The 21,529-nt window shown below is 53.0% G+C and overlaps 10 protein-coding genes across 10 annotated transcripts; 8 read left to right on the top strand and 2 right to left on the bottom strand.

Annotated features, from left to right (window-relative positions):
* Nucleotides 1–262: 262 nt before the first annotated feature.
* PG997_008733 (uncharacterized protein) lies at nt 263–550 on the top strand (the record flags this gene model as incomplete). Its single annotated transcript, XM_066813048.1, has 1 exon — nt 263–550. The coding sequence occupies one exon, from the start codon at nt 263–265 to the stop codon at nt 548–550; it is 288 nt and encodes a 95-aa protein (XP_066668390.1).
* A 194-nt stretch (nt 551–744) lies between these two features.
* On the top strand, nt 745–2,016 carry PG997_008732 (uncharacterized protein; the record flags this gene model as incomplete). The annotated part of the gene is made up of 1 exon (XM_066813047.1): nt 745–2,016. The coding sequence occupies one exon, from the start codon at nt 745–747 to the stop codon at nt 2,014–2,016; it is 1,272 nt and encodes a 423-aa protein (XP_066668389.1).
* A 261-nt stretch (nt 2,017–2,277) lies between these two features.
* PG997_008731 (uncharacterized protein) lies at nt 2,278–3,529 on the bottom strand (the record flags this gene model as incomplete). Its single annotated transcript, XM_066813046.1, has 7 exons — nt 2,278–2,385; nt 2,431–2,447; nt 2,525–2,605; nt 2,643–2,847; nt 2,911–2,981; nt 3,055–3,162; nt 3,250–3,529. 7 exons carry the CDS (start codon nt 3,527–3,529, stop codon nt 2,278–2,280), a joined length of 870 nt encoding a protein of 289 aa, XP_066668388.1.
* A 638-nt stretch (nt 3,530–4,167) lies between these two features.
* PG997_008730 (uncharacterized protein) lies at nt 4,168–4,653 on the bottom strand (the record flags this gene model as incomplete). The annotated part of the gene is made up of 1 exon (XM_066813045.1): nt 4,168–4,653. One exon carries the CDS (start codon nt 4,651–4,653, stop codon nt 4,168–4,170), a length of 486 nt encoding a protein of 161 aa, XP_066668387.1.
* A 950-nt stretch (nt 4,654–5,603) lies between these two features.
* PG997_008729 (uncharacterized protein) lies at nt 5,604–7,710 on the top strand (the record flags this gene model as incomplete). The annotated part of the gene is made up of 4 exons (XM_066813044.1): nt 5,604–5,634; nt 5,676–6,042; nt 6,095–6,656; nt 6,706–7,710. The coding sequence occupies 4 exons, from the start codon at nt 5,604–5,606 to the stop codon at nt 7,708–7,710; spliced, it is 1,965 nt and encodes a 654-aa protein (XP_066668386.1).
* Nucleotides 7,711–8,262: 552 nt separating this feature from the next.
* PG997_008728 (uncharacterized protein) lies at nt 8,263–9,722 on the top strand (the record flags this gene model as incomplete). Its single annotated transcript, XM_066813043.1, has 4 exons — nt 8,263–8,652; nt 8,798–9,042; nt 9,129–9,315; nt 9,414–9,722. 4 exons carry the CDS (start codon nt 8,263–8,265, stop codon nt 9,720–9,722), a joined length of 1,131 nt encoding a protein of 376 aa, XP_066668385.1.
* A 742-nt stretch (nt 9,723–10,464) lies between these two features.
* PG997_008727 (uncharacterized protein) lies at nt 10,465–11,491 on the top strand (the record flags this gene model as incomplete). The annotated part of the gene is given in 5 exon segments (XM_066813042.1): nt 10,465–10,565; nt 10,576–10,687; nt 10,726–10,836; nt 10,900–11,106; nt 11,162–11,491. 5 exon segments carry the CDS (start codon nt 10,465–10,467, stop codon nt 11,489–11,491), a joined length of 861 nt encoding a protein of 286 aa, XP_066668384.1.
* A 2,411-nt stretch (nt 11,492–13,902) lies between these two features.
* PG997_008726 (uncharacterized protein) lies at nt 13,903–14,286 on the top strand (the record flags this gene model as incomplete). Its single annotated transcript, XM_066813041.1, has 1 exon — nt 13,903–14,286. One exon carries the CDS (start codon nt 13,903–13,905, stop codon nt 14,284–14,286), a length of 384 nt encoding a protein of 127 aa, XP_066668383.1.
* Nucleotides 14,287–14,721: 435 nt separating this feature from the next.
* PG997_008725 (uncharacterized protein) lies at nt 14,722–19,159 on the top strand (the record flags this gene model as incomplete). Its single annotated transcript, XM_066813040.1, has 2 exons — nt 14,722–16,292; nt 16,399–19,159. 2 exons carry the CDS (start codon nt 14,722–14,724, stop codon nt 19,157–19,159), a joined length of 4,332 nt encoding a protein of 1,443 aa, XP_066668382.1.
* A 523-nt stretch (nt 19,160–19,682) lies between these two features.
* Nucleotides 19,683–21,388, top strand: PG997_008724 (HET domain protein; the record flags this gene model as incomplete). The annotated part of the gene is made up of 2 exons (XM_066813039.1): nt 19,683–20,092; nt 20,155–21,388. The coding sequence occupies 2 exons, from the start codon at nt 19,683–19,685 to the stop codon at nt 21,386–21,388; spliced, it is 1,644 nt and encodes a 547-aa protein (XP_066668381.1).
* Nucleotides 21,389–21,529: the final 141 nt, after the last annotated feature.

Genomic DNA, 21,529 nt, shown 5'->3' with positions numbered 1-21,529 from the left:
AACTGTTGAACCATCCAACAACATAATGACTGAATGGCCGCGACAGCCTCTACGCCTTCTGGCCTGCAGCTGACGGCGCATACGAACCAACCAACACCTAAGGTATTAGCCAATCGCATGGCCACCATGACGGCGACATCCCCGGCGGCCACGTTCGATTGACCCGTTTCATCTATCGCCGCCGCCTACCGAGACCAGGCCGCATACCATCCAACAGCTAACAACGAATAACCAACACCACTTTCACGAACGGTGATACAAAATGGGCGACCAGTCGCTCGCTGAGGGGGTAGACGGGACGATGGAAGCAAAGAAGAAGCGTTCTCTAGATACATACCTCTTGGACACAGAGCAAGTCGACGAGACCCCTTCGAAACGCCCCTATCACACAGGCCCCGACAGCCTCTCTAGCCGTGTGACGGACTGGCTGAGCCAGCTGCCCCTCGAGAGCCCCCCAGAAGCCGACCCAGACATGTTTGGTGCACTCAAGAAAGATAAGGGGAAGGGGAAGAGCAAGAGCGATGGCAGCGTGGTTGGAGGGGAGGCCTAGCCACCCCTAGCATCGCTTCATCTTCGGGCGTATCTCGCCCAGCAACTGCCACAGGGACTATCCAGAGCACGTCGACATCGACTGGTCGACTAGTCGAACGGGCCGACTACCGCGACAACTTGGAACACAACAACATCTTCTTTCTCGAGGAAGACGAGCCAATACCAAAGCATGTCTCTTCTGTGTGCGATAGCATGCGGAAACCCCGTACCTCGCCTGAGCCCACGCCGGAGGAGGCGCGGCGCGAAATGCAGACCCTAAAACGGATGCAGCACCGTGGCGCCAGTGAAGGCGAGGTCGAGGACTGGTTGAAGCAGAAGGTGTTTCCAGACACCGATGCTATTGCCCGACATGGGTTGGACATGCGACCCAAACCCACTTTCCAGCACTGTATTCCCAATAGCTCCAACGCGACCCCCTATAAAGTCTCGAAGCCAATCCCAGACTTGGTCTACGGGTATGCGACCGATCGCCGGAGGACCCCTTTTACCAGTGCGCAGCGGATCGCTGGAAGCAAGATGGAACCCGAAATGGGCAAAATTGACAGCCACGCGGCCCTCGCCTTCCCCTTTTTCGTCATTGAGTTCAAGGGTGACGGGCCCGTCAACGGCAGTCTGTGGGTGGCCACGAACCAGTGCCTAGGCGGTTCTGCCACCTGTACCGAGACAGTCAGCAGGCTGAACTATCTGCTCCAGCAGTACCCGGGTGCCCGTCCGGTCGGCAATATGGCCTTTAGCATTGCCATGAGCCAGAACTCGGCCGAGCTGTACGTCTCCTGGAAGACCGAGGAGCTCGAGTACTATACACGCGAGGCCGCCGCGTTTTACCTCAAACGACCGGAGGATTTCCTCGACTTTCGACGTTATGTGAAGAATATCCTCGACTGGGGCAAAGGACCGCGCCTGCGAGAGATCCAGGAGGCATTCGACATCATTCTCGAGGAGGACCGGAAGATCGCGTCGGCTCAGGCCAAGCAGAGACCGGCGCCGTCAGTCAGTAGCTCTACCTCCTCCAAGCGCCCGCAGGTTGCACAGGCTGGCACCCCGCCAGCGGCGGCGTCGAGAGCCAGCACCAGCCGAACGCAGTCGGACCGCCATGAAAGACCAGCGCCTTCTGGCAAACGTCCTGCCGTGCTCGCCGGATACCAGTCGCCTTCGGTACCTTCGGGCTCGAAGAGCTACCAATCCGGCTCCTATGCCGGCAGCGGCGGCGGCTCTCGCGCCGGCTCGGTTGCTGGAAGTGGCCGAGATAGGAGCCCCAACCCCCAAAGCGGTCATATGCCCCGTCGTCACATTCACCACCACCACCACCAGCAAGATCCAGTGGATCTCCTCCAGGGTCCGATAATAATTACGCGCAGAAGCTCAACTTGCCGCCTCGCGACCCTCACCGCCGCAGCGGCGACTCCCCATTTCCCGACGCTTATGGTCGACGATGATAATACTGCGTGTTGTTCGTTTCCATGATGTGATACCCACGAGACTTTCGAAGTCTCGAATCTATATAGCGTTCTAGCTTGCATTGTTTTGTTTGAGATTGCTTTTGCCTTTGGCTAGTTTGCTTGCTTTTGAAATTCGTTCTTTTAGTTATGAAATTAGTTCTTTTGATTTCCTGTATAATATAACGAGCATTGTTGTTTAATAGAGCATGTACACTATAGAGGGATATATACATGCATCTATGATTAGATAATTCAATGCGTCTCTGGTGTACACGGTGCTGCTATCCTATGTCGAGACAGTATCCCAGCTATCCCAGCTATCCCGGTTGTCCCAGCTATCCCGGTTGTCCCGGTGATCCCGGTGATCCTCTCTGAGGCCAAGTGGCTTTCGACCCTAGGAATGGACACCCTAGTCGTCGATCGGCAGAATGTGTCGTACCCCCTCCTTTACTTGTTCTGTAGCAAATTGATAGCTAGTCAGCTCATACAGTCGTTCCCCAGGTGAGCATCAACTATGGAACTGGAGAACTTACCTTCAAGATAGTTCTTAACTTGGTCATAGTTCTTGCATACTATAATGTCGACCGAATCACTTGCCGTTAGCATAATGCGTTCTGTATATCACACCATCAGAACATTGGGCTCTCTTACCGTGATACCCGTTGAAGGCATTCTCCAACGTCACAGCTCCCGGCTTGCCGTCCTCGTCCCGGGGCTCGATGGCCACGTCTCCGGCACACATGGCGGCCTGGCGCATGTAGTCGACGCAGTGCAGAAAGTGGGCCTCGTAGTCCGAGGGGATCCCGATGTCGGTCGAGTTGGACAGGACGCTGGAGAATATCTTGCCCATGATGTACTAGGGTTCTCTTGGTCAGTTGTCTTGTCTGGACGAGGCTTGGTGGGATGATGGATAATGTACCACGCAGTGTATCTGATGGGTTACTGAGGTGGTGTTGTACACTTTCCCGTCTTCACCAAAGTCCGAGCCAGCTACATAAAAGGATGCACAAGTCAGTCGTAATTGGCAACAATTGGCTAATGTAGAACAGAAATGGTTTCTTACTTGGGATGAGTGACTCCCATTTCGCTTGAGTCTTGGGCTTGAGAAACTCGGTCGCTGTAAGAGGCGTGTAGTCTGGGTCGGCCTTCCACTTTTGGACGGTGGTCGAGACTATTATACTGTCAGTACTGCTTACATATAGCTAAGTTCCTATCCTGGTGCCCAGGAAGCGTGATGAAGAGGAGGGAGCAAACGTACAAGTTGGCCTGGCATTGGTATAATCACCTCCCACTTGTACCGGTGACGCGCCGCCTGGAAACCGACCGGCGCCGGCGTAGTGTATGAGATAGAGCAGCCCAATGGTGTTGATGGTCAAAAGGACCATGTTGACCAGCCAGGAGAAGGACTGAAGCGTGGTCATGCACGTCCGTCTTTCGGACCACTTGGCGCCTTGGGCTGCTACTGCGTCTCTGTCCCATTCGTACTTTTCTTGGTCGTCTCTCGAGGAGGCGGAGAGCAGCTCTTCGCGGTCTGTCATCTTTGCTGTAATATAAGATGTGTCTGTACTTGATATCGGAAGAACTTGGGACTTGATGATGGCAGTTTGGTGTTTGGGGGTTTTCGTACGGTTTGTCGTTTCGAGCTGCTTCAAACTTTCAATCGATGATAAAGAGTCGTTTCGATGCAAAAACTACAGATGGCGGGGTCTAGATCTTTATAAGTCTCAACCGTTTCCTCTCATGTTCCCAAACATGTTTCAAAGTGTGGCCTGAGACAGGGTGGTGGAGTCTGGGCACGATCTACCCCGGCCTATTTCGTTGCAGTAAGATCTAACCCCGTCTCGACCCCCTCTCCCCTCACGAACCAGATATTTATAACACATATGCATGTATAAATAGCAGATTGGAAATCAGATAACAACTCAGAGTCGGCGGTAGCTAGAGTTATGTGTCAGTTAATACGAGATTACCGGCCGTGGGGGTTATTGACGGCAGCAGTTGCTACTGAGAGAAAGGTATCACAATCACTACCGACGACATGCATTGACGTCGAGACAAATCCATTATGTTAGTGAGAAACTATGGTCCTGTTGATTCAATTCTTCCAGTTACCGACGCACGATTATTCTGCTGGTTCTCGCTCAGACCAACTTACCTTGAGGTCCATGAGACTCGACTACCCCCGTTGCTCGCCGTTAGCGCTCAACCTCTCTTCCTCAAGGTGCTCCGCAAAGGCGAGCTTCAGGCGTAGATGGTACACGAGTACAGACGACTTGGTCGGCTCGCCATTCATCCACCTCTCCCTGTCCGCGCAGAGCTCCATATTGATGGCCCGGAGCTTTGGTGTCGCCATGAGGCGACGGTCATTCACCGCCCGCCTCGCGACGACCTCGGCGGGCTCCTTCCTGTGGTCGTCGAGGTCGCTCACGTCGACCCGCTTGGTGATGCCCAGTCCGAACGGGGTGACGGCCGAGGTCTGGGGTTCTGCTTGAACTCTTCGATGTGATCGCGGCAGGACCACCACTCGACCTCGCGGGGTCCGCCGGTGGTTTGGAACGTTTTGCCGTAGACGACGCGTTCGACCTCGCGGGTGCAGGACGGGGATTTCGGATTGTAAGGGGTTCCTCGGGCGACCATGCGGCAGCCGTTCGGGGGGACCCATGGGACGTCGGGGATGTCAGCCATCTTGAGATGATTTTGTGGTTTGTAGGTTAGGAAAAGAAAAAACGATTTCTATTCGGTGTTTGCGTGGAACGATTCTGAATGAAATTACTCGGTACTCTCTACCAGACTACGGCCTAGATTTGTACTTACCCAGTCCCTACTATGTCGAAGAAGTATTTTGTTTGGGTCTTTGCGCGGGTTAGGCAATAGATGGTCTTGGGTTATATTTGTCCGTATTGTCAATTCTATTTCTTGACAAAGTATCTGGGTCAAAGCCTTTCCTTTTTTCCTTTTCCGCCATCAGCTCCCGCGTTTTGCGCAGGGGCAGCCCAGCCAAATTAACGGCATAAGGAAGACCTAGTATTCTTTCATTATCTGTTACATGATAGTAGCCGTAAACCTTGAAGGTATTCGGCAACTGAAAAGGTGACCAACTCTGCAAGCTTAGCTGAAGTGGTCACCGTAATACCAGGGATACGGTAAGCTGCACCGAAAATCTTCGATTGGTAAAGTAATCTTCACCACTAACAAGTTTAGCACAGTCGAGGTAACCACATTAAAAATGAAGTATCGTGCCTTGGCTGGGATGAATTCTTCAGCCAAATTCATCTTACGAAGAGATGACATAGGCCAACTGGAATGCCTTGTGGGACGCCTTAGCAACCGGTGGGAGGCAGATATGAGCTGGAGGGCAGTCATTGGTAGGTTGTCGGCCACGTCGCATGCGGCAATGCATGCATGCTGCTGTAAGCCCAAGTTCATCATGGATGTGCTGCTTGCCACCCCACCATTTCAAAAGGGCCTCCCCTCAAGCTGACCGCGGGTGAGGAGTAAACCGTTTGCCTATTCCTTCTCCATCTCACCCCACAAGCTTGAAGACGCAATTCTAAGGTCTCCCTGTTTCGCATATCTCCAGAACGATTGCCCGTTGGAGTATTGATTAACGCCATGGCCGAACTGTTGGGCGCGGTTGCTTCCGGTATCAGCATTGCTCAGTTCGCGGGGGCATCATCAAAACAGGCTTTCGCATCAAGACTCTGCTTGAAGATGTCAGAGATGTCCCAGAGGACTTAGAACGTCATCTTGGTCAGATACAGATACTAGCGCCTCTGCTTGCCGAGATCGATCACGGTCCCTCAATCAGCAATGGCGCACTCCTTGCCGCTGCCCAGCAATGCCGACAAGCAGCGCTGGAGCTAGATGGATTGGCAACGGACTTGTCACGTCAGCTCCAGTGCTCCAGAGGGATCCATCGGCGGATTCGCTCACTCCAGGTCGTACTGCAGAAGAGCACTCTGGCACGGCATGAGAAGAGGGTGCAGGCGACCATGGAGATGCTCATGCTGGCATTACAGCTGACCAGTCTCTGTCGACAGAACGAGCTCATGTAAGATTCACCAGAACTAATAACTGTATTTAGCAGGCTAACTCAACAATAGCCAACTGCAATATGCCCAGCCGGGCATCATCGCGGCCGAGGTGGTCGGTAGTCTAGGCGAATCCAGGGGAGGACATCACCCGGCTCAGCCCGATAATCATCCTGGCAGGGAAAGCGGTGTGGTTCGAACCAAACACCCTGTGCCTTCGCCTGTGAATAGGGCTCTGCGCCAACGGCTTGGCTATTTCCACCCAACCAAGACGGTTGGCCTTGGGTGGCTGACAGGATCCATTGAGGTTCAGACCACTGACTGGAACACGACAAATCATGGAAAGGATAGTGTTTTTGAAGACACTTGGTGTCGAATCAGAGTCCGGCTCCCACGGTGGCTCTCGGAGAGGGCGTTGGACTCCATCCTATACAAGGATTCACTAAGCTGGAACCACGTACTTATACCATACAACGAGCGAAGGATGGACTCTATAATCGGCTCCAAGCTTCATCGCATCATGAGAAACGATGATGTGCAGGAGATCGAAAGGCTATTCCGGAATCGAGAAATTACTGCAAATGATTATTTCACCTGTTTCAACTGTGGGGGAGTCAACCACAGTCTGTTCTCAGTAAGTAGTGCTTATATCTGTTTCGCCCGGCCTAGGCTAATTGTGCCAGCTTGCAATTAGGCATGAGGCCTGGAAGATTGGCAACTATTTGGAAGAAAGAGGCGTCTCGCCAGAATTTGGCAGCGTTAGCACGAGAAACTGGAACGCCAGCGACGTCGACGTCTACTACCGCCAACAATTAATGCAGAGATTGAACGGTGTAGTATTCGACTCTTGGTTTCTGATCAACATATATTTGAGCAGTTTCGACGGCACAATTCAGGAATTTGAGTCCCTGCGACGATCCCTTTGGCCCGACTCCGAATTCTTCCAAACGTGTTTTGCGGAGATAAGAGTATATTTGGCTACGAGCATAGCCTCTAGCTACGTATCTGGGTCAATAAAAGCTTCCTTACGAGGAGAGAGGATACGGCATATACTCTTTCACACCTGCGATTACTGGTACGATGATGTACCAAACCCTTCGCTATGTTTTCGGGTGCTTGAGGTAGTCGAGCTTAATATTGGTTCTGCGACGACGAGAGGGAACCCTTCTGACCAGCAAATCTGGACTGAGCTGTGGGCTGAGCTCGCAGTGGGTAGGCAAGATGGGAAAGTCGCGTTGGATAAATCAAGTCAACTCTATGGAGCCATGCGAAGGAAACGAAGATCTTCTTGGCTGAGTTCCTTGGTTGAAGGCGTCTGGTTAGGATCAGGCACATCGCGCAAGGATTTCGGCAGGCTAAATATGGCCATAAATGAGGCAATCAGGCTATTTCTCCAGATGCTGAAAACCTGCCGAGTGAATTTGGTGTCGGCGGTAGAGATTGAGATATCGATGTGGGAGGTGTGTGGCAGTTCGAAACGATGGAGGAATAGATCCTTCCCGGGGTTGGATGGCATGGAGTTTTGTTGCATTGGCATCACCTATGGCCCAAACCCAGAGGACTTCAGATTCTGGTCAGCGGACAACACGGAGTCTTATGCTGGAGACTTTTGGGAGCTCGTGGATCCAACGCCGCTGTGGATGCCTGGAGGCTGGGTCGGGGATGATATGGACCGAATGATCTATTAGAGTAGTCCTGGTATGTTGCTGCTATCAACAGGAGAATTGCATGGCTACATGGTGGAATATCATGTTAGTAGTGACTGCGGTGCCAGTGATAAGCCAGAGGAAGCAATGCCGTAGAGAGTCTGTTTACTTCATCGCAGTCAATCGGTTTTAGGGGGTCCAAATTGGCCTCCCACCAGCTGCATCAGCGAAATGTCTCATGCGAGGTTCAAAAGAACAATGATCTAGATAGGACTGGCCGGCTCCTTCCATCTAAACGACAGTCTAAACAGGGGATGGATTGGCCAAACCCCTTATCTCTGTTGACGACGTGATCAATGCAGTTAGAGCACGTCATTGCTGATTGCTGATTGATGACTAATATCGGTTGAGAAAAGCCCCGATGCATTGCCAGCGTTTGTGGTCGCTTTGAAACCCGACACGACGAACTCAACCTCTCATCTTCAATGCCAAGTGTATGTGTGCGACTACTATACCATAGACTAGAGATGGAATAGAAGATATACATTGTTATAGCTCACTCTTTTCCTCGATTGTCCTCAATCCCGTTACACGATGGGGGACCTGGAGAACCAGGAGCCGGCCGCAAGTGCCGAGCGCACCCCGCTTCTCGCGCAGCACCAACAACAACAGCAGCAAACACAATCAGCATCGCGCCCAACAGAAGAAACAGAAACGTCAACAGAGCCAAATGGCGACGAGCAACACGAAGCCGCCGCGCTCCTGGAGCCGCAGCCGCAGGAACCTCCCCGGAAGCGCACTAGGGCCTGGTGGTTCTGGAGGATCCTGTGGACGGTGCTCGCCGCGCTGGTGCTGGCCGTCTTCATCAAGGGCTGGGTCGACGCTAAAGACGTCGACTTCGACCTCGGCCGTGCCCTGAAACGCGCCCTGGGCGGCGGCTTGAGCGGTGCGGCCGCTATGGTTTTGCAGGTGCTACTGCTGATGGTTAGTGCAACGCCCCGCCCCCAACCCAATCCAATGCTGTCAAACACGCCCTGCCTGCTGAGCCAGGACTGTCAATTCGGACATCGGATGAGATGAGAAGAAGGGCACAATTAAACCAGGTACTCATTCGCTAACACCATGGCAGCCTATTCGCACTATTATGAATTATCAGTACCGCCATGGTACCGGACTGCGCACTGCCACCAAGACGCTTTACCGTGAAGGTCGCATCCGTCGGTATTACCAGGGCATGGGCGCCGCCCTCGTCCAGGGCCCTGTAGCTAGGTTCGGCGATACAGCTGCGAATGCTGGCATCCTTGCTTTGATGCACTCCAACGGTTACTTGGACAAGCTGCCATCCCCCATCAAGACCATATTCGTGTCACTCTGGTAAGCAATCCCATTCCCACCCCTTGGCCCCATGTTTTTTGTGATTATTCTGGCCGATCACGCTGATCGCTAATTCTCTCTCGCAGTGCTGCTGCGTTCCGAATGATCCTGACTCCCATCGACACGCTCAAGACCACCCTGCAGGCCCAGGGTGCTCGCGGCACGTCGTTACTCCGCCAAAGAGTCAAGACGCATGGTGTGGGCAGTCTCTGGTGGGGAGCGTTCGCCACTGCCGCTGCCACCTTCGTCGGCAACTACCCCTGGTTCGCGACGGTAAGTACTTGCTTTACTCCCACCCAATCCTGACCGAAGGGTCTTTTTACTGGCCGTCCGTCGCTGATGCTGACATATTCGGGGTTCGGCGATTAAAGTACAACTTCCTTTCCGAGCTGCTGGTGGAACCGCCCCGCCACCCCTTGATCGTGTGGCTGCTCCGCCTGGCCTTCATCGGCTTCTGCGCGTCCGTCATCTCGGACTCAGTCTCCAACTCCCTCCGTGTCGTTAAGACATACCGCCAGGTCAACGACACCAAGGTCTCGTACTCAGAGGCTGCCCGGCTCGTCGTCCTTCAGGACGGCATCTCGGGGCTCTTCGGCCGCGGCTTGAAGACTCGGATATTAGCCAATGGCCTGCAGGGCATTTTGTTCACCATACTGTGGAAGCTGTTCCTGGACCTGTGAGTTTCTCGTCGTCTCCTTGTTCATTCATGACGCAATGGGCCTTGAGGCTTCATGGTGCTGACTATCTATCTTCTACAGCTGGGAAAAGGAGACAAGCTCGTAGGATCACACTCCTCTGCTCTCTTGCGACGCATGAGAGCTTTGGTGAAAGTAGAAGAGGGATGACAGGAAACATGGGGTCTGATGACTACTGTGTTTGGGGACATCCTCCATCAAGTTGTCATCCCGGATGATCGGTTGGCCCTCTGAGGTGATTAGTTGAACCTCCAAAGTAGCAGCTGCCTTGGAAATTCAACCAATCACCTTGGAGATTTAACGGATCATCTGGGATGACAACTTGATGGAGGATACTCCCAAACACAGTAACGCTAATAGACCTAGTTGGGTTCTTCTAATCGTAAGCAGAATGGTTGATAGTATATAAATGTCATCATGAAGTACATGCACATTTAGACGTGCCGTTCCAGCCCCATGTAGAAATCCTCTGGTCTGGGAAGTAGAGACCGTTTGGGTACGTATCGCAACATGGATAACGGAGATGACTCCTTATCACGCTAGGGCGAGCTGACATCTTGGGTTACACGAAAATAATCAACTGCCTACCTGACATCTACCCCGCTCGCGTGTTCCCTACCCGGATCTAAGCATGGTCCCCTTTCGCTTCTCAGTCGACCTCGTTTCACTCACTCTGGTGACTATTGCGGTCATGCGAAGCGCTAGCTCCGAAGACTGCACATCGATCATGAGCAGCAAACATATGAACCATTACGGTGGTAACTGTCACTGTGGCCGCTACCGCTTCGAAGTGTCCCTCCCCCGAGGAGATCAGATCTGCCATCTCGTGTACCTGCAGCCTCTGTACCAAGAAAGCCTACCTGTGGTTGGCTCCGCCCAAGGGAAACTTCCGCGTCACGAGGAATGATAGCCAACTGACCGAGTACGACTCCGGTGTCCTCCTTGAGAAGGTGAGTATAGCTCAACACTTCCTACAGTGCTGCAGTAGGACGCTGCGCAGACTAATGAAGATACCCCTATCCAGTTCTGTAGTCACTGTGGTACGGGAGTGGTAGGTGAACATGGCGCGGGTCCGTTAAAGGGCACATTCTTGGTGAATGTGCGAGCCATTCAGGGGTGAGCCCCTTTGACATCGAGTACGTCACCTTATGCTCAAGTGTAGCCTATTTCGATACAAAGATGGCTGAACAACTACAGATCTGCTATCATCGCTGTCCATACTGATGACGACGGCCAACAAATTGCCGGATCCATCGACGCAGGACCGCCGTATACCTTCTCATGCCACTGCGGGGTCGTTAAAGCCACGCTCAACGCTCCGCTCAAAGACCAGGAACTGAAGGAGGACAACTGTAGTCGATGCGTGAGGGTGAATTCAGCTCAGTTGCATCTACTGCCATTATGGTCTCTGACTGACCTTATAGACTGGCTATATCGGAGTGTATCCTACTAAAGACGAAGTCAGCATCCCGGCGAGCAGCTGGGAGAACACCTTCGCGTATGGAGGGAAGTATGGAGGGGGCTCCCGCCACTGCAAGACGTGCGGCGTTTTAGTCTTTGATGAGGTGGTTGGACCCCCTATTTCGGTCTTTGATAGTGTGCCCCTGGAGAGGAGGGAGCGTTTACTTGAGGTCTACCATAGGAACATGAGTTTGCAGCCCCTGAACATCAGGTGTGTCGAAGGGTTGGATTTAGGGCCGTTGGAAATTCAGAGGTCGGATAAGGGCACTGAAGGATACACTCTTGACCCATGAGAGGTCTCAATTATATAGTTATGTTTCGAATTGCCGCGCATCAAAGAGGGAGCCAACACTTCGGGACCGCAAAGCAGTGGTTTCAATGGGAGGCACTGGTGTAAGACTGAACCGCAGTTGCCCAGCTTTCTGGGTACAACATGCTGCTTCTATTTTCTCCGACTTATGCCCGGTAGTCTAAGGAATAAAAGAAGGCTCACGAAGCGCACGTACTGCAGTCATGGAATACCGCCTGACCGAGCCATTAGATAGTATCAAAGGAATTGTCGTTTGTAGATGTACAAGACGATATTTTTTCTTTTCCCCTTGAGTAAGAAGAGCAGCAGTCTAAAGCGAAGGAAATAGCAATAGTCAGAAGAAAGTATACAACATCTAGTCGCGCAGAGTATCGATAATTCGGTATGCTCTGAAAGCAGGGGCGGCGCGACAGGTGCGCTACTAAGTGGAATTTGAGGCTTATTAGGCTTGCCAATGGCCATGACGGCGAGTTGCACCCAATTGCAGTCGCCAGCCTATGTCGGCCCTTGGAGGGCGCCCACGCCTTTTGTGCTTACATCGCAGACCGTCACTCAGCCTCGATTACCCCGCCCCTGCCTTGTTCCAAATGATACAACACCAGGGCAAGGCCGGGCGAATAATTGCCGATGTTGGCTTCGGAGTTGATAATCGCGTTTATTGGCTGTAGGTAGGTACTGTGACTGCGCCCCCACCTGACAGATCGTACATCCTGCATGGCGCAATGGTAGAGAGCGGGGTGGCTTATCGTCCACCACCCCATACTTAATGACAGGACCGTATCCAAATGTCGCAAAGCCCGAAAGATGATTAGTCGCAGGGAAGCCACCACACAAAACACCGCCCCCAAGGAACTCTGCCCAGGGAGGTAAAAGGAAGGTTCCAGGCGTACTGATGAGGAGACTCCCTGCCTTCATTCAGTACTTCATTTCTGACCACCTAACTCAAACACCTTTTCGCATATTTGTGTTGGAAACGGCCTTGTCTTTTCTATTTCTTTTTCTCCTCTCCTGCCACTTTTTGAATTCATTACTATGTCCTATCAAAGACTCACCTTACGGAATATTTCTTCTCCCATAACATAGAACATTGTTAATCAAGTATGGGCCACCCAAAGGCCGCAGATAGCCGCGACACCGCATTGACCGAGTTCGAGATTGGTATGTTTCGACAAGACCCGTGGGATACTCAAAATGAAGTAATTGTGAGTCTGGACCACCTGACACGAGAAAATTGGGAGATAATAAGGGAGTGTCCTAGTAACAACCTTCGTAGGAGATACCACGTGACGACCACATAAGCCCCAGCACAAATAGCTTAATAGATACCATCATCCACGGGGGTGAGTCTTCTGTTTCTGCTTTACTAGACCGCCAAATATCGATGAGAGAAGAGAAACGTTCCGGGCTGCTTACATCAGGCCATCTGCAAGCCAGACCGACGTCACCTTTGTTGCCACGTTGAATCGTTACGGTCCTACCACCTTATTCGGCGTCTTCCAATCAAGTCCCGGAAATGGGAATGCTCCTCATCGCGAATTCAGATCCCGAAAGAATGTAGGCTTTCTCACATTCATGGATGGTTCACAAACTCATTATATCCATAGCTTGTGTCTCTCCTTCCTCCCCCTACCCAGTATACCCCTTACGTGCCTATCGATGACGAGCATGTGGGACATATGCTCCAGAGTATCGGCAAAGACTTCCAACTCGTCGACGCTGGCTTTGCGGAGTTTTATCGAGTGGCCGTCTCCCATGACGACTGGGTGAATACGGAATTGGAAAGACTACATGACTCATACCGAAACGGACGTTCGAATGGGACAACCTATCCCGGAGCACTGGGTCACTTTTTGCAAAGATGTGCCAAAGAGAAGACGAAATGCAAGGGTATCCCATCTGAGCGCTTCCGGTCCGAAGATCGAAGAGCAGATCTATTGCTATGCTACTTACAAGATGGCTTTGAGGACCCCTACTGGGAGGCCCTATCTGACCGGTTCATCCAGTCCTGCGAATTCGGAGAGGCCAACACCTTATACAAGTCTTTCGTTTTTCACGTCATCACTAGCGTGATTTCCCGAACCCGCCTACGGCTGCAAAAGCTGAGAACGGAATACTCTTACGAGCTTCCCAGTGAGATTTTGGACCGAATACAGTCACGTCTGACAGTGCTGAAGAACTTGGTGGCCTCAATCACCCCTGACACTGGGGACCCCGAGGATCTGTACGCCTCCGTATTGAACAGAACGCAAAGCCAGGCCATCTCGAAAGACGAAGCAGCCACTGTCAGGCCGCTTCAATCTGCAGGCACAGATGAGATAACAGATCTTGTAAGTATAATGAACTTCCTGTTGGCTGGGCAGTGCTGAAACCATGTAGGAAAAAGTCAGTTCGAGTATGCTGTTCATTCTATTCTTCGCCTTGGCCATCATCCCAGCCTGCATTGGATTCGCGCGCTACTGGGGTATGGGCGACGAAGAAGGGGCCATTGGACTCAGCACGGATGCCGACTTCATGTGGCTTATCGCCGGCAACCTGTTGGCCCTTCTCGGCAACCTGTTCGCCATCCTGCCCCTGTTCAAGCTCACGAGGGGATCGCTGAAATACGTGCTTACCCAGGCCGGTCTGTGGCTCTCCGTGGCACTCGGGGGTCGGGTCGATCGCATCGTACTGCTTCTTGAACAAGTGCTGGAGCTCGCTGATGTCGTTCTTCAGCAACTTTTTCGCTATCGGCGCGGTGTACTTCTCTACCCAGCATGTTGGCAGTCAGAACATGCCTGAAGACGTATCAGGTGCGGCGAGAAAAGTGAAAAGTGAATGACACGGGACATGAACGTAGGAGGTTTCCTGAACATTGCATATGAGCGCTGCATAAAGTCTAGAGTTTTCAGTGGTTGGAAACAGCACTCATACGTCTATGCAATATGATTCTACAAGATACGACTCCTTGGGTATTGCACGACCGTGAGGACTTAGCCGCAATCTGCTTGCTGGGATTATACCCAATCTGGGCACTGCACCGGCGCTAAATGCTGACGTGAGATTCAAAATTAGTAAGGCAAGCGCACTTCAGCTGGTGCCCGGTGGGGCTTTGGGCCTCTTTGGATTGGCCGTCGCATCGCATCACGGGGCACACCTCCTCCCGCCTCCCAGACGGTGATATGTTGTGAAACGTGATCTTTGTTATACCCGACTTCGTGCCCGCCCTACAGGACCATGGACACCACCTCCAGTCTGATCGCGATCGTGGACCTGTCGTTCAAGGTGATCAAGTACATGAACGACGTCCGCGATGGCGGCAAAGAACGGTCGGAGCTGCACCAGGAAGTCCTAGCCGTCTACGACATCTTCTGGAACATCAAGTCGGACTTCGAGTCGCCCAGTCTCGACGAAACGACCCCATGGTCAGAAGCCATCAACCCGCTGTTCAAGCCGAACGGTACCATTGAGCAACTGAAGCAAGTTCTGGAGCAGATCGCGGCTAAGATCACCATACCGCAGCAGTCAACCGCAGGCGTGATCAAGAAGCTGAAATGGCCGTTCGAGAAATCCGAAGTGCAGAGGATCCTGAGCCGGCTACGGTCCTACAAAGGTACCATAACCTTGGCGCTCAATCGCGCGAACCTGAAGCTCGATATCAAGACGAACGAGGATGTGCAGTTCATGCGACACGCGTTTGAAGACGACGAGCTCAAGGCCGCCTTGGATTGGATTTCACCGTTGGACTTCCTCGCGCTCCAACGGGCGTCGCAGAGGCAGCCTTTGCGGGGTACTGGCGAATGGTTCCTCAACAATCCCCAGATTCGGGGGTGGTGCGATGGCAGGACCAAGGCGGTCTGGTGCCACGGCATACCAGGCGCTGGGAAAACGGTCCTTGCCACCACCCTTTTTCAGGAGCTACAGAAGACTGTTGCCCACGACAAGGTGGCAGTGTTGATAGCGTACTGCTCCTTCGATGACGCGAATACTCATTCGGCAGACAACATGCTTTCGAGCTTGCTGAGGCAATTGGTAGAGAGCCGAGGCCAAATGTCCGACGCCGTTAGGAAGCTGTATTACGAACACACGCGAAACCGCGAGAAGCAGCGGCCAAGTCGCGAGGCCTTGATCAGCACGTTTTCTAAAGAGCTGGAAAGCTTCGACCAGACTTTCATCATTGTCGATGGGCTCGATGAGCTTCGGGATAACAAGCAGAAGGCCGAGCTGCTAGGGGGCATCGAGTCCTTGCAGCCCACTCCGCAGCTCTTGGTCACCTCACGCCCAGTTGAAGCCATTGATTCATGGTTCAAGACGTCTGCTAAGATTGATGGCGGATATCGAGTTGACGATGACGACGAGGACAACCAGCAGGCTTTATTCTACTGCGATAACTGTGAACTGCGCAGCAGTACTGGCGACTCAACATCGGACGATGATGATGACGAGAGTCTCGTACTGGTCCAGTCTACTGAGGAAGAGGAGAAGTCTGCCAATACGGATGGACCCAAGGATTGGAAATCTTATTCCTCGTACCGGTGCACTGTTGAGGATTGCTACCGCGACGTCTGCGTCAACTGCTACGACCAATACGACGTATGTTTCGGCTGCGGTGGATCCAAGGAGTGTTTCAAATGGGCATGGCCTGGGACCGTTCCCATTGCTGCACAGCCGGAAGATTTGGAACGATACATTCTCTGGCGCATTGAGATGAGTGACAACCTTCAGGTGCTCCTCCAGCACGCCAAAGCCAGGGGACACGTTACTTCCGAGTCAATTGTCACGCGCGTACAAGAAGAGTCCCACAAGATGTAAGTTGTTGTGCCACATCCCGACCGTGTCTAATGGCTACTGACTAACATTACCCGAACAGGTTCTTGCTTGCCAAGTTCCATATGAATGCCCTCGAGGAACAAGCAACGGCAAGAGATCTACTCAACACCTTGAAACAACTCCCTCCAACATCAACGACATATATGCTAGTTTGTTCAACCGCATTGGAAACAGAAGGCTTGCGTCGACCCTAGAAAGATTCCTAACCGTAGTAGCCACCGCAAGGAAGTTACTGTCAACAAAGGCACTGGCGCATGCAGTCACGGCCCGACCAGGAGACGAGGATATCGATGAACTCGCGCTCCCAGATGTCCGGTACTTGGCATCGATGTGTGCGGGGCTTATCGAGATAGACCCATCGGGTTTCGTCAGGCTCGCTCACGAGACAATTGGCCACTACATTGCTGAGACGGGCCTGAAGAGTTCAAAGAGCGGACATACCTTACTTGCCGATATCTGCCTTACATATTTGCAGTTCGCCGAGTTTGCCTCTGGGGCATCATATGGTCCCGATCGAGATCTTGAGGTCAGGGAGAGGCAAGAAAAGTACCCCTTTCTTACCTACGCCGCCACTCATTGGGGTATACACATGAGACATGCGCATGCCCAACTGCTTGTTGGCCCATCGGATGATACCACCCACAAACTCGCCGAGGCTTTCCTTTCTAAAGCCGGGAACGTGTCAACCTCTGGTCAGTTCATGTGGCTGGATGACCTGGAAACTTCCTCGGGATGGGATGCCGAGTATGGTGTTCAGGGACTCCACCTTGCAGCCTACTTTGGCTTAACCAGCGCAGTACCGTCACTGTTGGCTTCAAACACTAACGCCGATGTTACCGACTGTATGGATACGATACCACTCATGTACGCCACCCAGGCTGGGCATGCTGATATCGTCCATATCCTCCTACACTCCGGCGCTGATCCTGGTCGATGTTGTCGTCGTGGCAGAACTGCGCTACATCGAGCTTGTGAGCGGAGTGCAGTAAATATCGTCAAACAGCTGGTCGCGTCGCCAAAGGATGTCTTGATCAACGAGTTCGACCAGCCGCCCTTCAAGTGGACAGCGCTGACTTGGGCCATCATGAACGGGAGGCCCGAAATCGTTAAGCTACTCCTAACGAGGAAAGACATAGACTTGGATCTGCAATGTCCCGGAGACTTCAATCTCAACGCGTTACACCGCGCTGTGGCCGACGACGAGATCGAAATTGCCGAGCTCATACTTGCCGATGGCCGTATCTCCATTGAATCCATGGACCCGGACAGGACAACGCCTTTGATCCTCGCCGCAAGCAGCGGCTACGACGAAATGGTCTCGCTCCTTCTGAAATGGGGAGCAAACCCAAACGCACGAGATGTGTTTGACGGGCCTGCCATCCTCCGCGCTGTGGACAACAATGCTCTGGAATGTGTCCGAGCCCTTGTCAGCCACGGTGCCGACTACAAATTCAAAGACTTCCACGGCCGCGGCATTCTTCACGGTGCCGCGATCAACGCACGCAGTACCATTTTACGCTTTTTGCTAAGCTATGTCGATGACTTGGATCCCAATATCCAAGGAGACGCCGGTGAGACGCCATTGCATGATGCGGTTACGCGTAACTCGGAATCCACCGTCCGTGTTCTCCTCGAGCACGGCGCCCGTACCGATATCGAAAACCGTCATGGCAAAACTCCATTGAGACAAGCACGCGACGAATGCAATACCCGCCTATTCGATATCCTCTCAGCTGCGAGATTGAAAGAAGTTCCCATCACCCAGCTTTCACCACACAGCAAGGAGTCCTTCGGGACCGACGCTGACCTCTTCGCGAATCCGCACCGCGCAAGCACCCTAGCCGCCGACTACAAAATGCCCATCGAAACCGCCGTCATCAGCCTCGACGAGGCGCAACTAACCGCCTACCTCGACCAACTAGGCCCCTCCGCCACCACCGCCATCAACGACCCCTCCCTCGAGCTCCTCTACCACTCCCTGCAATGGAGTCGCCCGGATAGCCTCCGCCTCCTCCTCGACCGCGGCGCCGACATCAACCTCACGACCAAATGGGGCGCGACCCCGTTGCACGGCACCGTCTCCTTCGACGAGTACGAAGCCGCCGAGCTACTAATCGCGCGCGGCTGCGACCTCGACATCCGGGATCTGCTGCACCGGTCCCCCCTGAACTTCGCGGCGCGGAGCTTACGGAAGCCGGCGTTTGCGTTTTTGTTTGTGAAACATGGCGCGGCGATCAGTGCCGATGAGCGCGATGCCCTCCTACCGACGTTGAATTTCGCGGTTGATCGGAACGATTTGGCCGTCGTGCGCCGGCTGGTTGAGGAAGGGGTCCCGTTTTTGGTCAAGGATGCGAGGAATCAGACGCCGTACCAGCGGGCTAAGCGGGCTGGGTTTGATGAGATTGCGCAGTATCTCTACGACAAGGCACGGAGCGGCGGTGGGAGGGGAGGCTTGGGGCATGGGAGCTCGATTTCGTCGGTCACTCTCAGGGACGAAACCGTATTTGACTCTGAAGATACCACCGCTGCCAAGAGTGGTGGTGAGATGCTTTGGCGTCTGCAAGAAGAGACGATTACCAAAGATATTTTGCCTGAAGATGGCCACTTCAGGGGAGAGGAGATGGTCGCCTCTGCACCCGGAAAAGGACAAAACCAAGAAGAAAAGACGGCAAAGACGTCGCTGGAAGGGGAAGATCTACAAGACACAATAACGAAGTTGCGGCAGGAAATTATGGTGGAAATCGCTATGAAATCAGCAGCGGGATGTCGTTCGGGTATGACGGAGCGAGAGCTGATACTGGTGGGTGTCATTGGTTTGTTGATTGTACTGCTGATGCTGCGCTGAGCGCTGCCACAATGGATTTAGGGTGTTTAGGGAGATGATACCTATGAATTGAGTCAATAAATTTCCAAAGCCTTTTTGGGAAGAAAAGAAAAGAAAAACATATTTGGCCGATCCCAGTCGATGTGGTCTAAAAAGGGATGCAGCCCCTGAGTAAACGCACGACCTGCCGGCAAACCTTATCTTTATTTCGACGACAGCTCTGCTATGGGCGACAAGATCGTCATAAGTCTCGACCAACACGGGTTAGCACCGGAAATATCTGCTGGGGAGAGACATAAATCCGGTCCAATGATAAGCCGAGTAGTGTTTGCTCTCGTCGGCGTGCTGACTGACTAGTCGTGACACGCTCCCCGCATAAGCTGTGCCACTCACTGCTTGCTCAAATTCACACGTCTGCTGGATGCAATAAGAAGTCACTACCGATATCGGTAACCGGTGATTTATATACTTCCCCGTGAACTAGATCGTTCCTCTGGGCAGATCTCAGAAGACTTCCGCTAGCGCTTCCGCAACTAACTGCATCATGCGCCTTATAGACGTCAAAACACTCCGGTTGCACGAGTTCTACGATGAAAGACTAGTCCCGAAGTACGCCATCCTCTCCCACACATGGTCAAACGAAGAGGTCGCGCTGCAGGAATACGAGCACCTCCTCGCCGGGGGACCGGGCGCGGACGTCACCTACGCCAAGCAAGGGTACATGAAGATTGTGGCCGCTTGCAAAGCCGCCGACGAGCTGGGTCTCCGTTGGTGCTGGGCCGATACTTGCTGCATCGACAAGAAGAGCAGCGCTGAGCTAACAGAGGCGATCAACTCCATGTTTAAATGGTACCTCCAGGCCGATGTCTGCTTGGCGTACCTGGACGACCTGGACGTGATGACAGAGGCGCAGCACAGGAGGGGAGAGGAGCCGTTGATGGAGAGCTGTCGCTGGTTTACTCGGGGCTGGTGTCTGCAGGAACTCATCGCGCCGAGTAACCTGATCTTTACGACAGGGAGTGGAATGCGGTGGCGTACAAGTCGGATATTCAGGAGTTCTTATCGAAGATCACGGGCATCAACCAGCGCGTCTTGGAAGATCCCACCAGACTCTCGACAATCCCGGTTGCGTGTCGTCTTGCATGGGCGTCTCAGAGGGAGACTACCCGGGTGGAAGACCAGGCCTATTGTCTTTTGGGCCTCTTCGATATCAACATGCCATTGCTCTATGGTGAAGGAACCAAGGCGTTCCTGCGGCTGCAACAGGAGATTCTACGGCAAGATGGCGACCTTTCTCTCTTCGCGTGGCAGCCGGATGCAGGACAGCACGAAACATATATGGATATGTTCGCACCGTCTCCAGCACAGTTTGCATCTTCTTTCGATACCCTTTCGAAATCCGAAGGCAATTTCCACACACGGAATGTGTGCTCGGTGACGAGCCGTGGGATACAGATATCGAAGCCCATCGCCGTGTCAGGGGCCTCCAATGACCCAACCACCAGCTCTTGCTATTACATATCATTAGGCTGTTATTCGAAGTCCCTCGGCCCGTGGGTTCTCAAACTCCAAATGGTCGGACCCGGGGTCTATGTGAGGATGAGACAGAATGGCGGCTTTTGGTTCCAGGTCTCTCTGGACGATTGGGATCAACTTGACATTGGCGACATCTTTGTGCTACCAACAACACCCCACACGGCCATCCAGTCCATCCAGAGCTACCATCGCGGAAGCATCTGCTTCAACCCCATGGATCTGCGAACGACCCGGTTTACCGAGCCGCGGCCTGTAGAAGCCTTTGATTTCGCGAACCGCCGGTTCCTAACCCGGGATCTGCCCAATTTCCGCGCCTACATCAAATTCGTTCCGGACGCATCCAAAGAGGACGCGTTCTGCGTCTTACTGCTGAGGATAGTCGACCGGGTCAACCAGGAACCCCAGCCCACGCTGTTTCTCCTGCACTCCGACGTATGGACCAAGAACGTGGCCGGGCGGTATTTCGCTTCCACGGACCAGCTCGTGGAGCACTCGATCCGTCTGGCGGACAAGACGGGCATTGAACCCAATGGGGGCGAGCAGCTCGCCGTCGGTCGGTACTTGTGTTCGGCGTCGTTGATTACCGTCGAGGCACAGGGGGAGCCTGTGCATCACATTACCATTGACTGCGCTGAGACGACTAGTCCGGACATTACGAGTGGCGCGAGTTTGTCAAGGGCTCAGGCAAAGAAGCGGGATAGTAAAAGGCATTGAACATTTCCAGCATTATATAGCTGATCTTTCTCTATTGAGTGATGGGACTTCGTGACTTGAAGACATTGGCGTTGATAAATCCTCAGCACAAACCACATGCATTAGAACGAAAACATTTCGATTATACCCATAGCCCATCCT

Source organism: Apiospora hydei (genome assembly GCF_038363865.1).
Source record: "Apiospora hydei strain CBS 114990 chromosome Unknown utg000006l_segment0_segment0, whole genome shotgun sequence".
Classification (NCBI taxonomy): Eukaryota; Fungi; Ascomycota; class Sordariomycetes; order Amphisphaeriales; family Apiosporaceae; genus Apiospora; species Apiospora hydei.
Note: the sequence above shows the minus strand (reverse complement) of the source record. Positions and strands in the feature narration are given on the sequence as shown.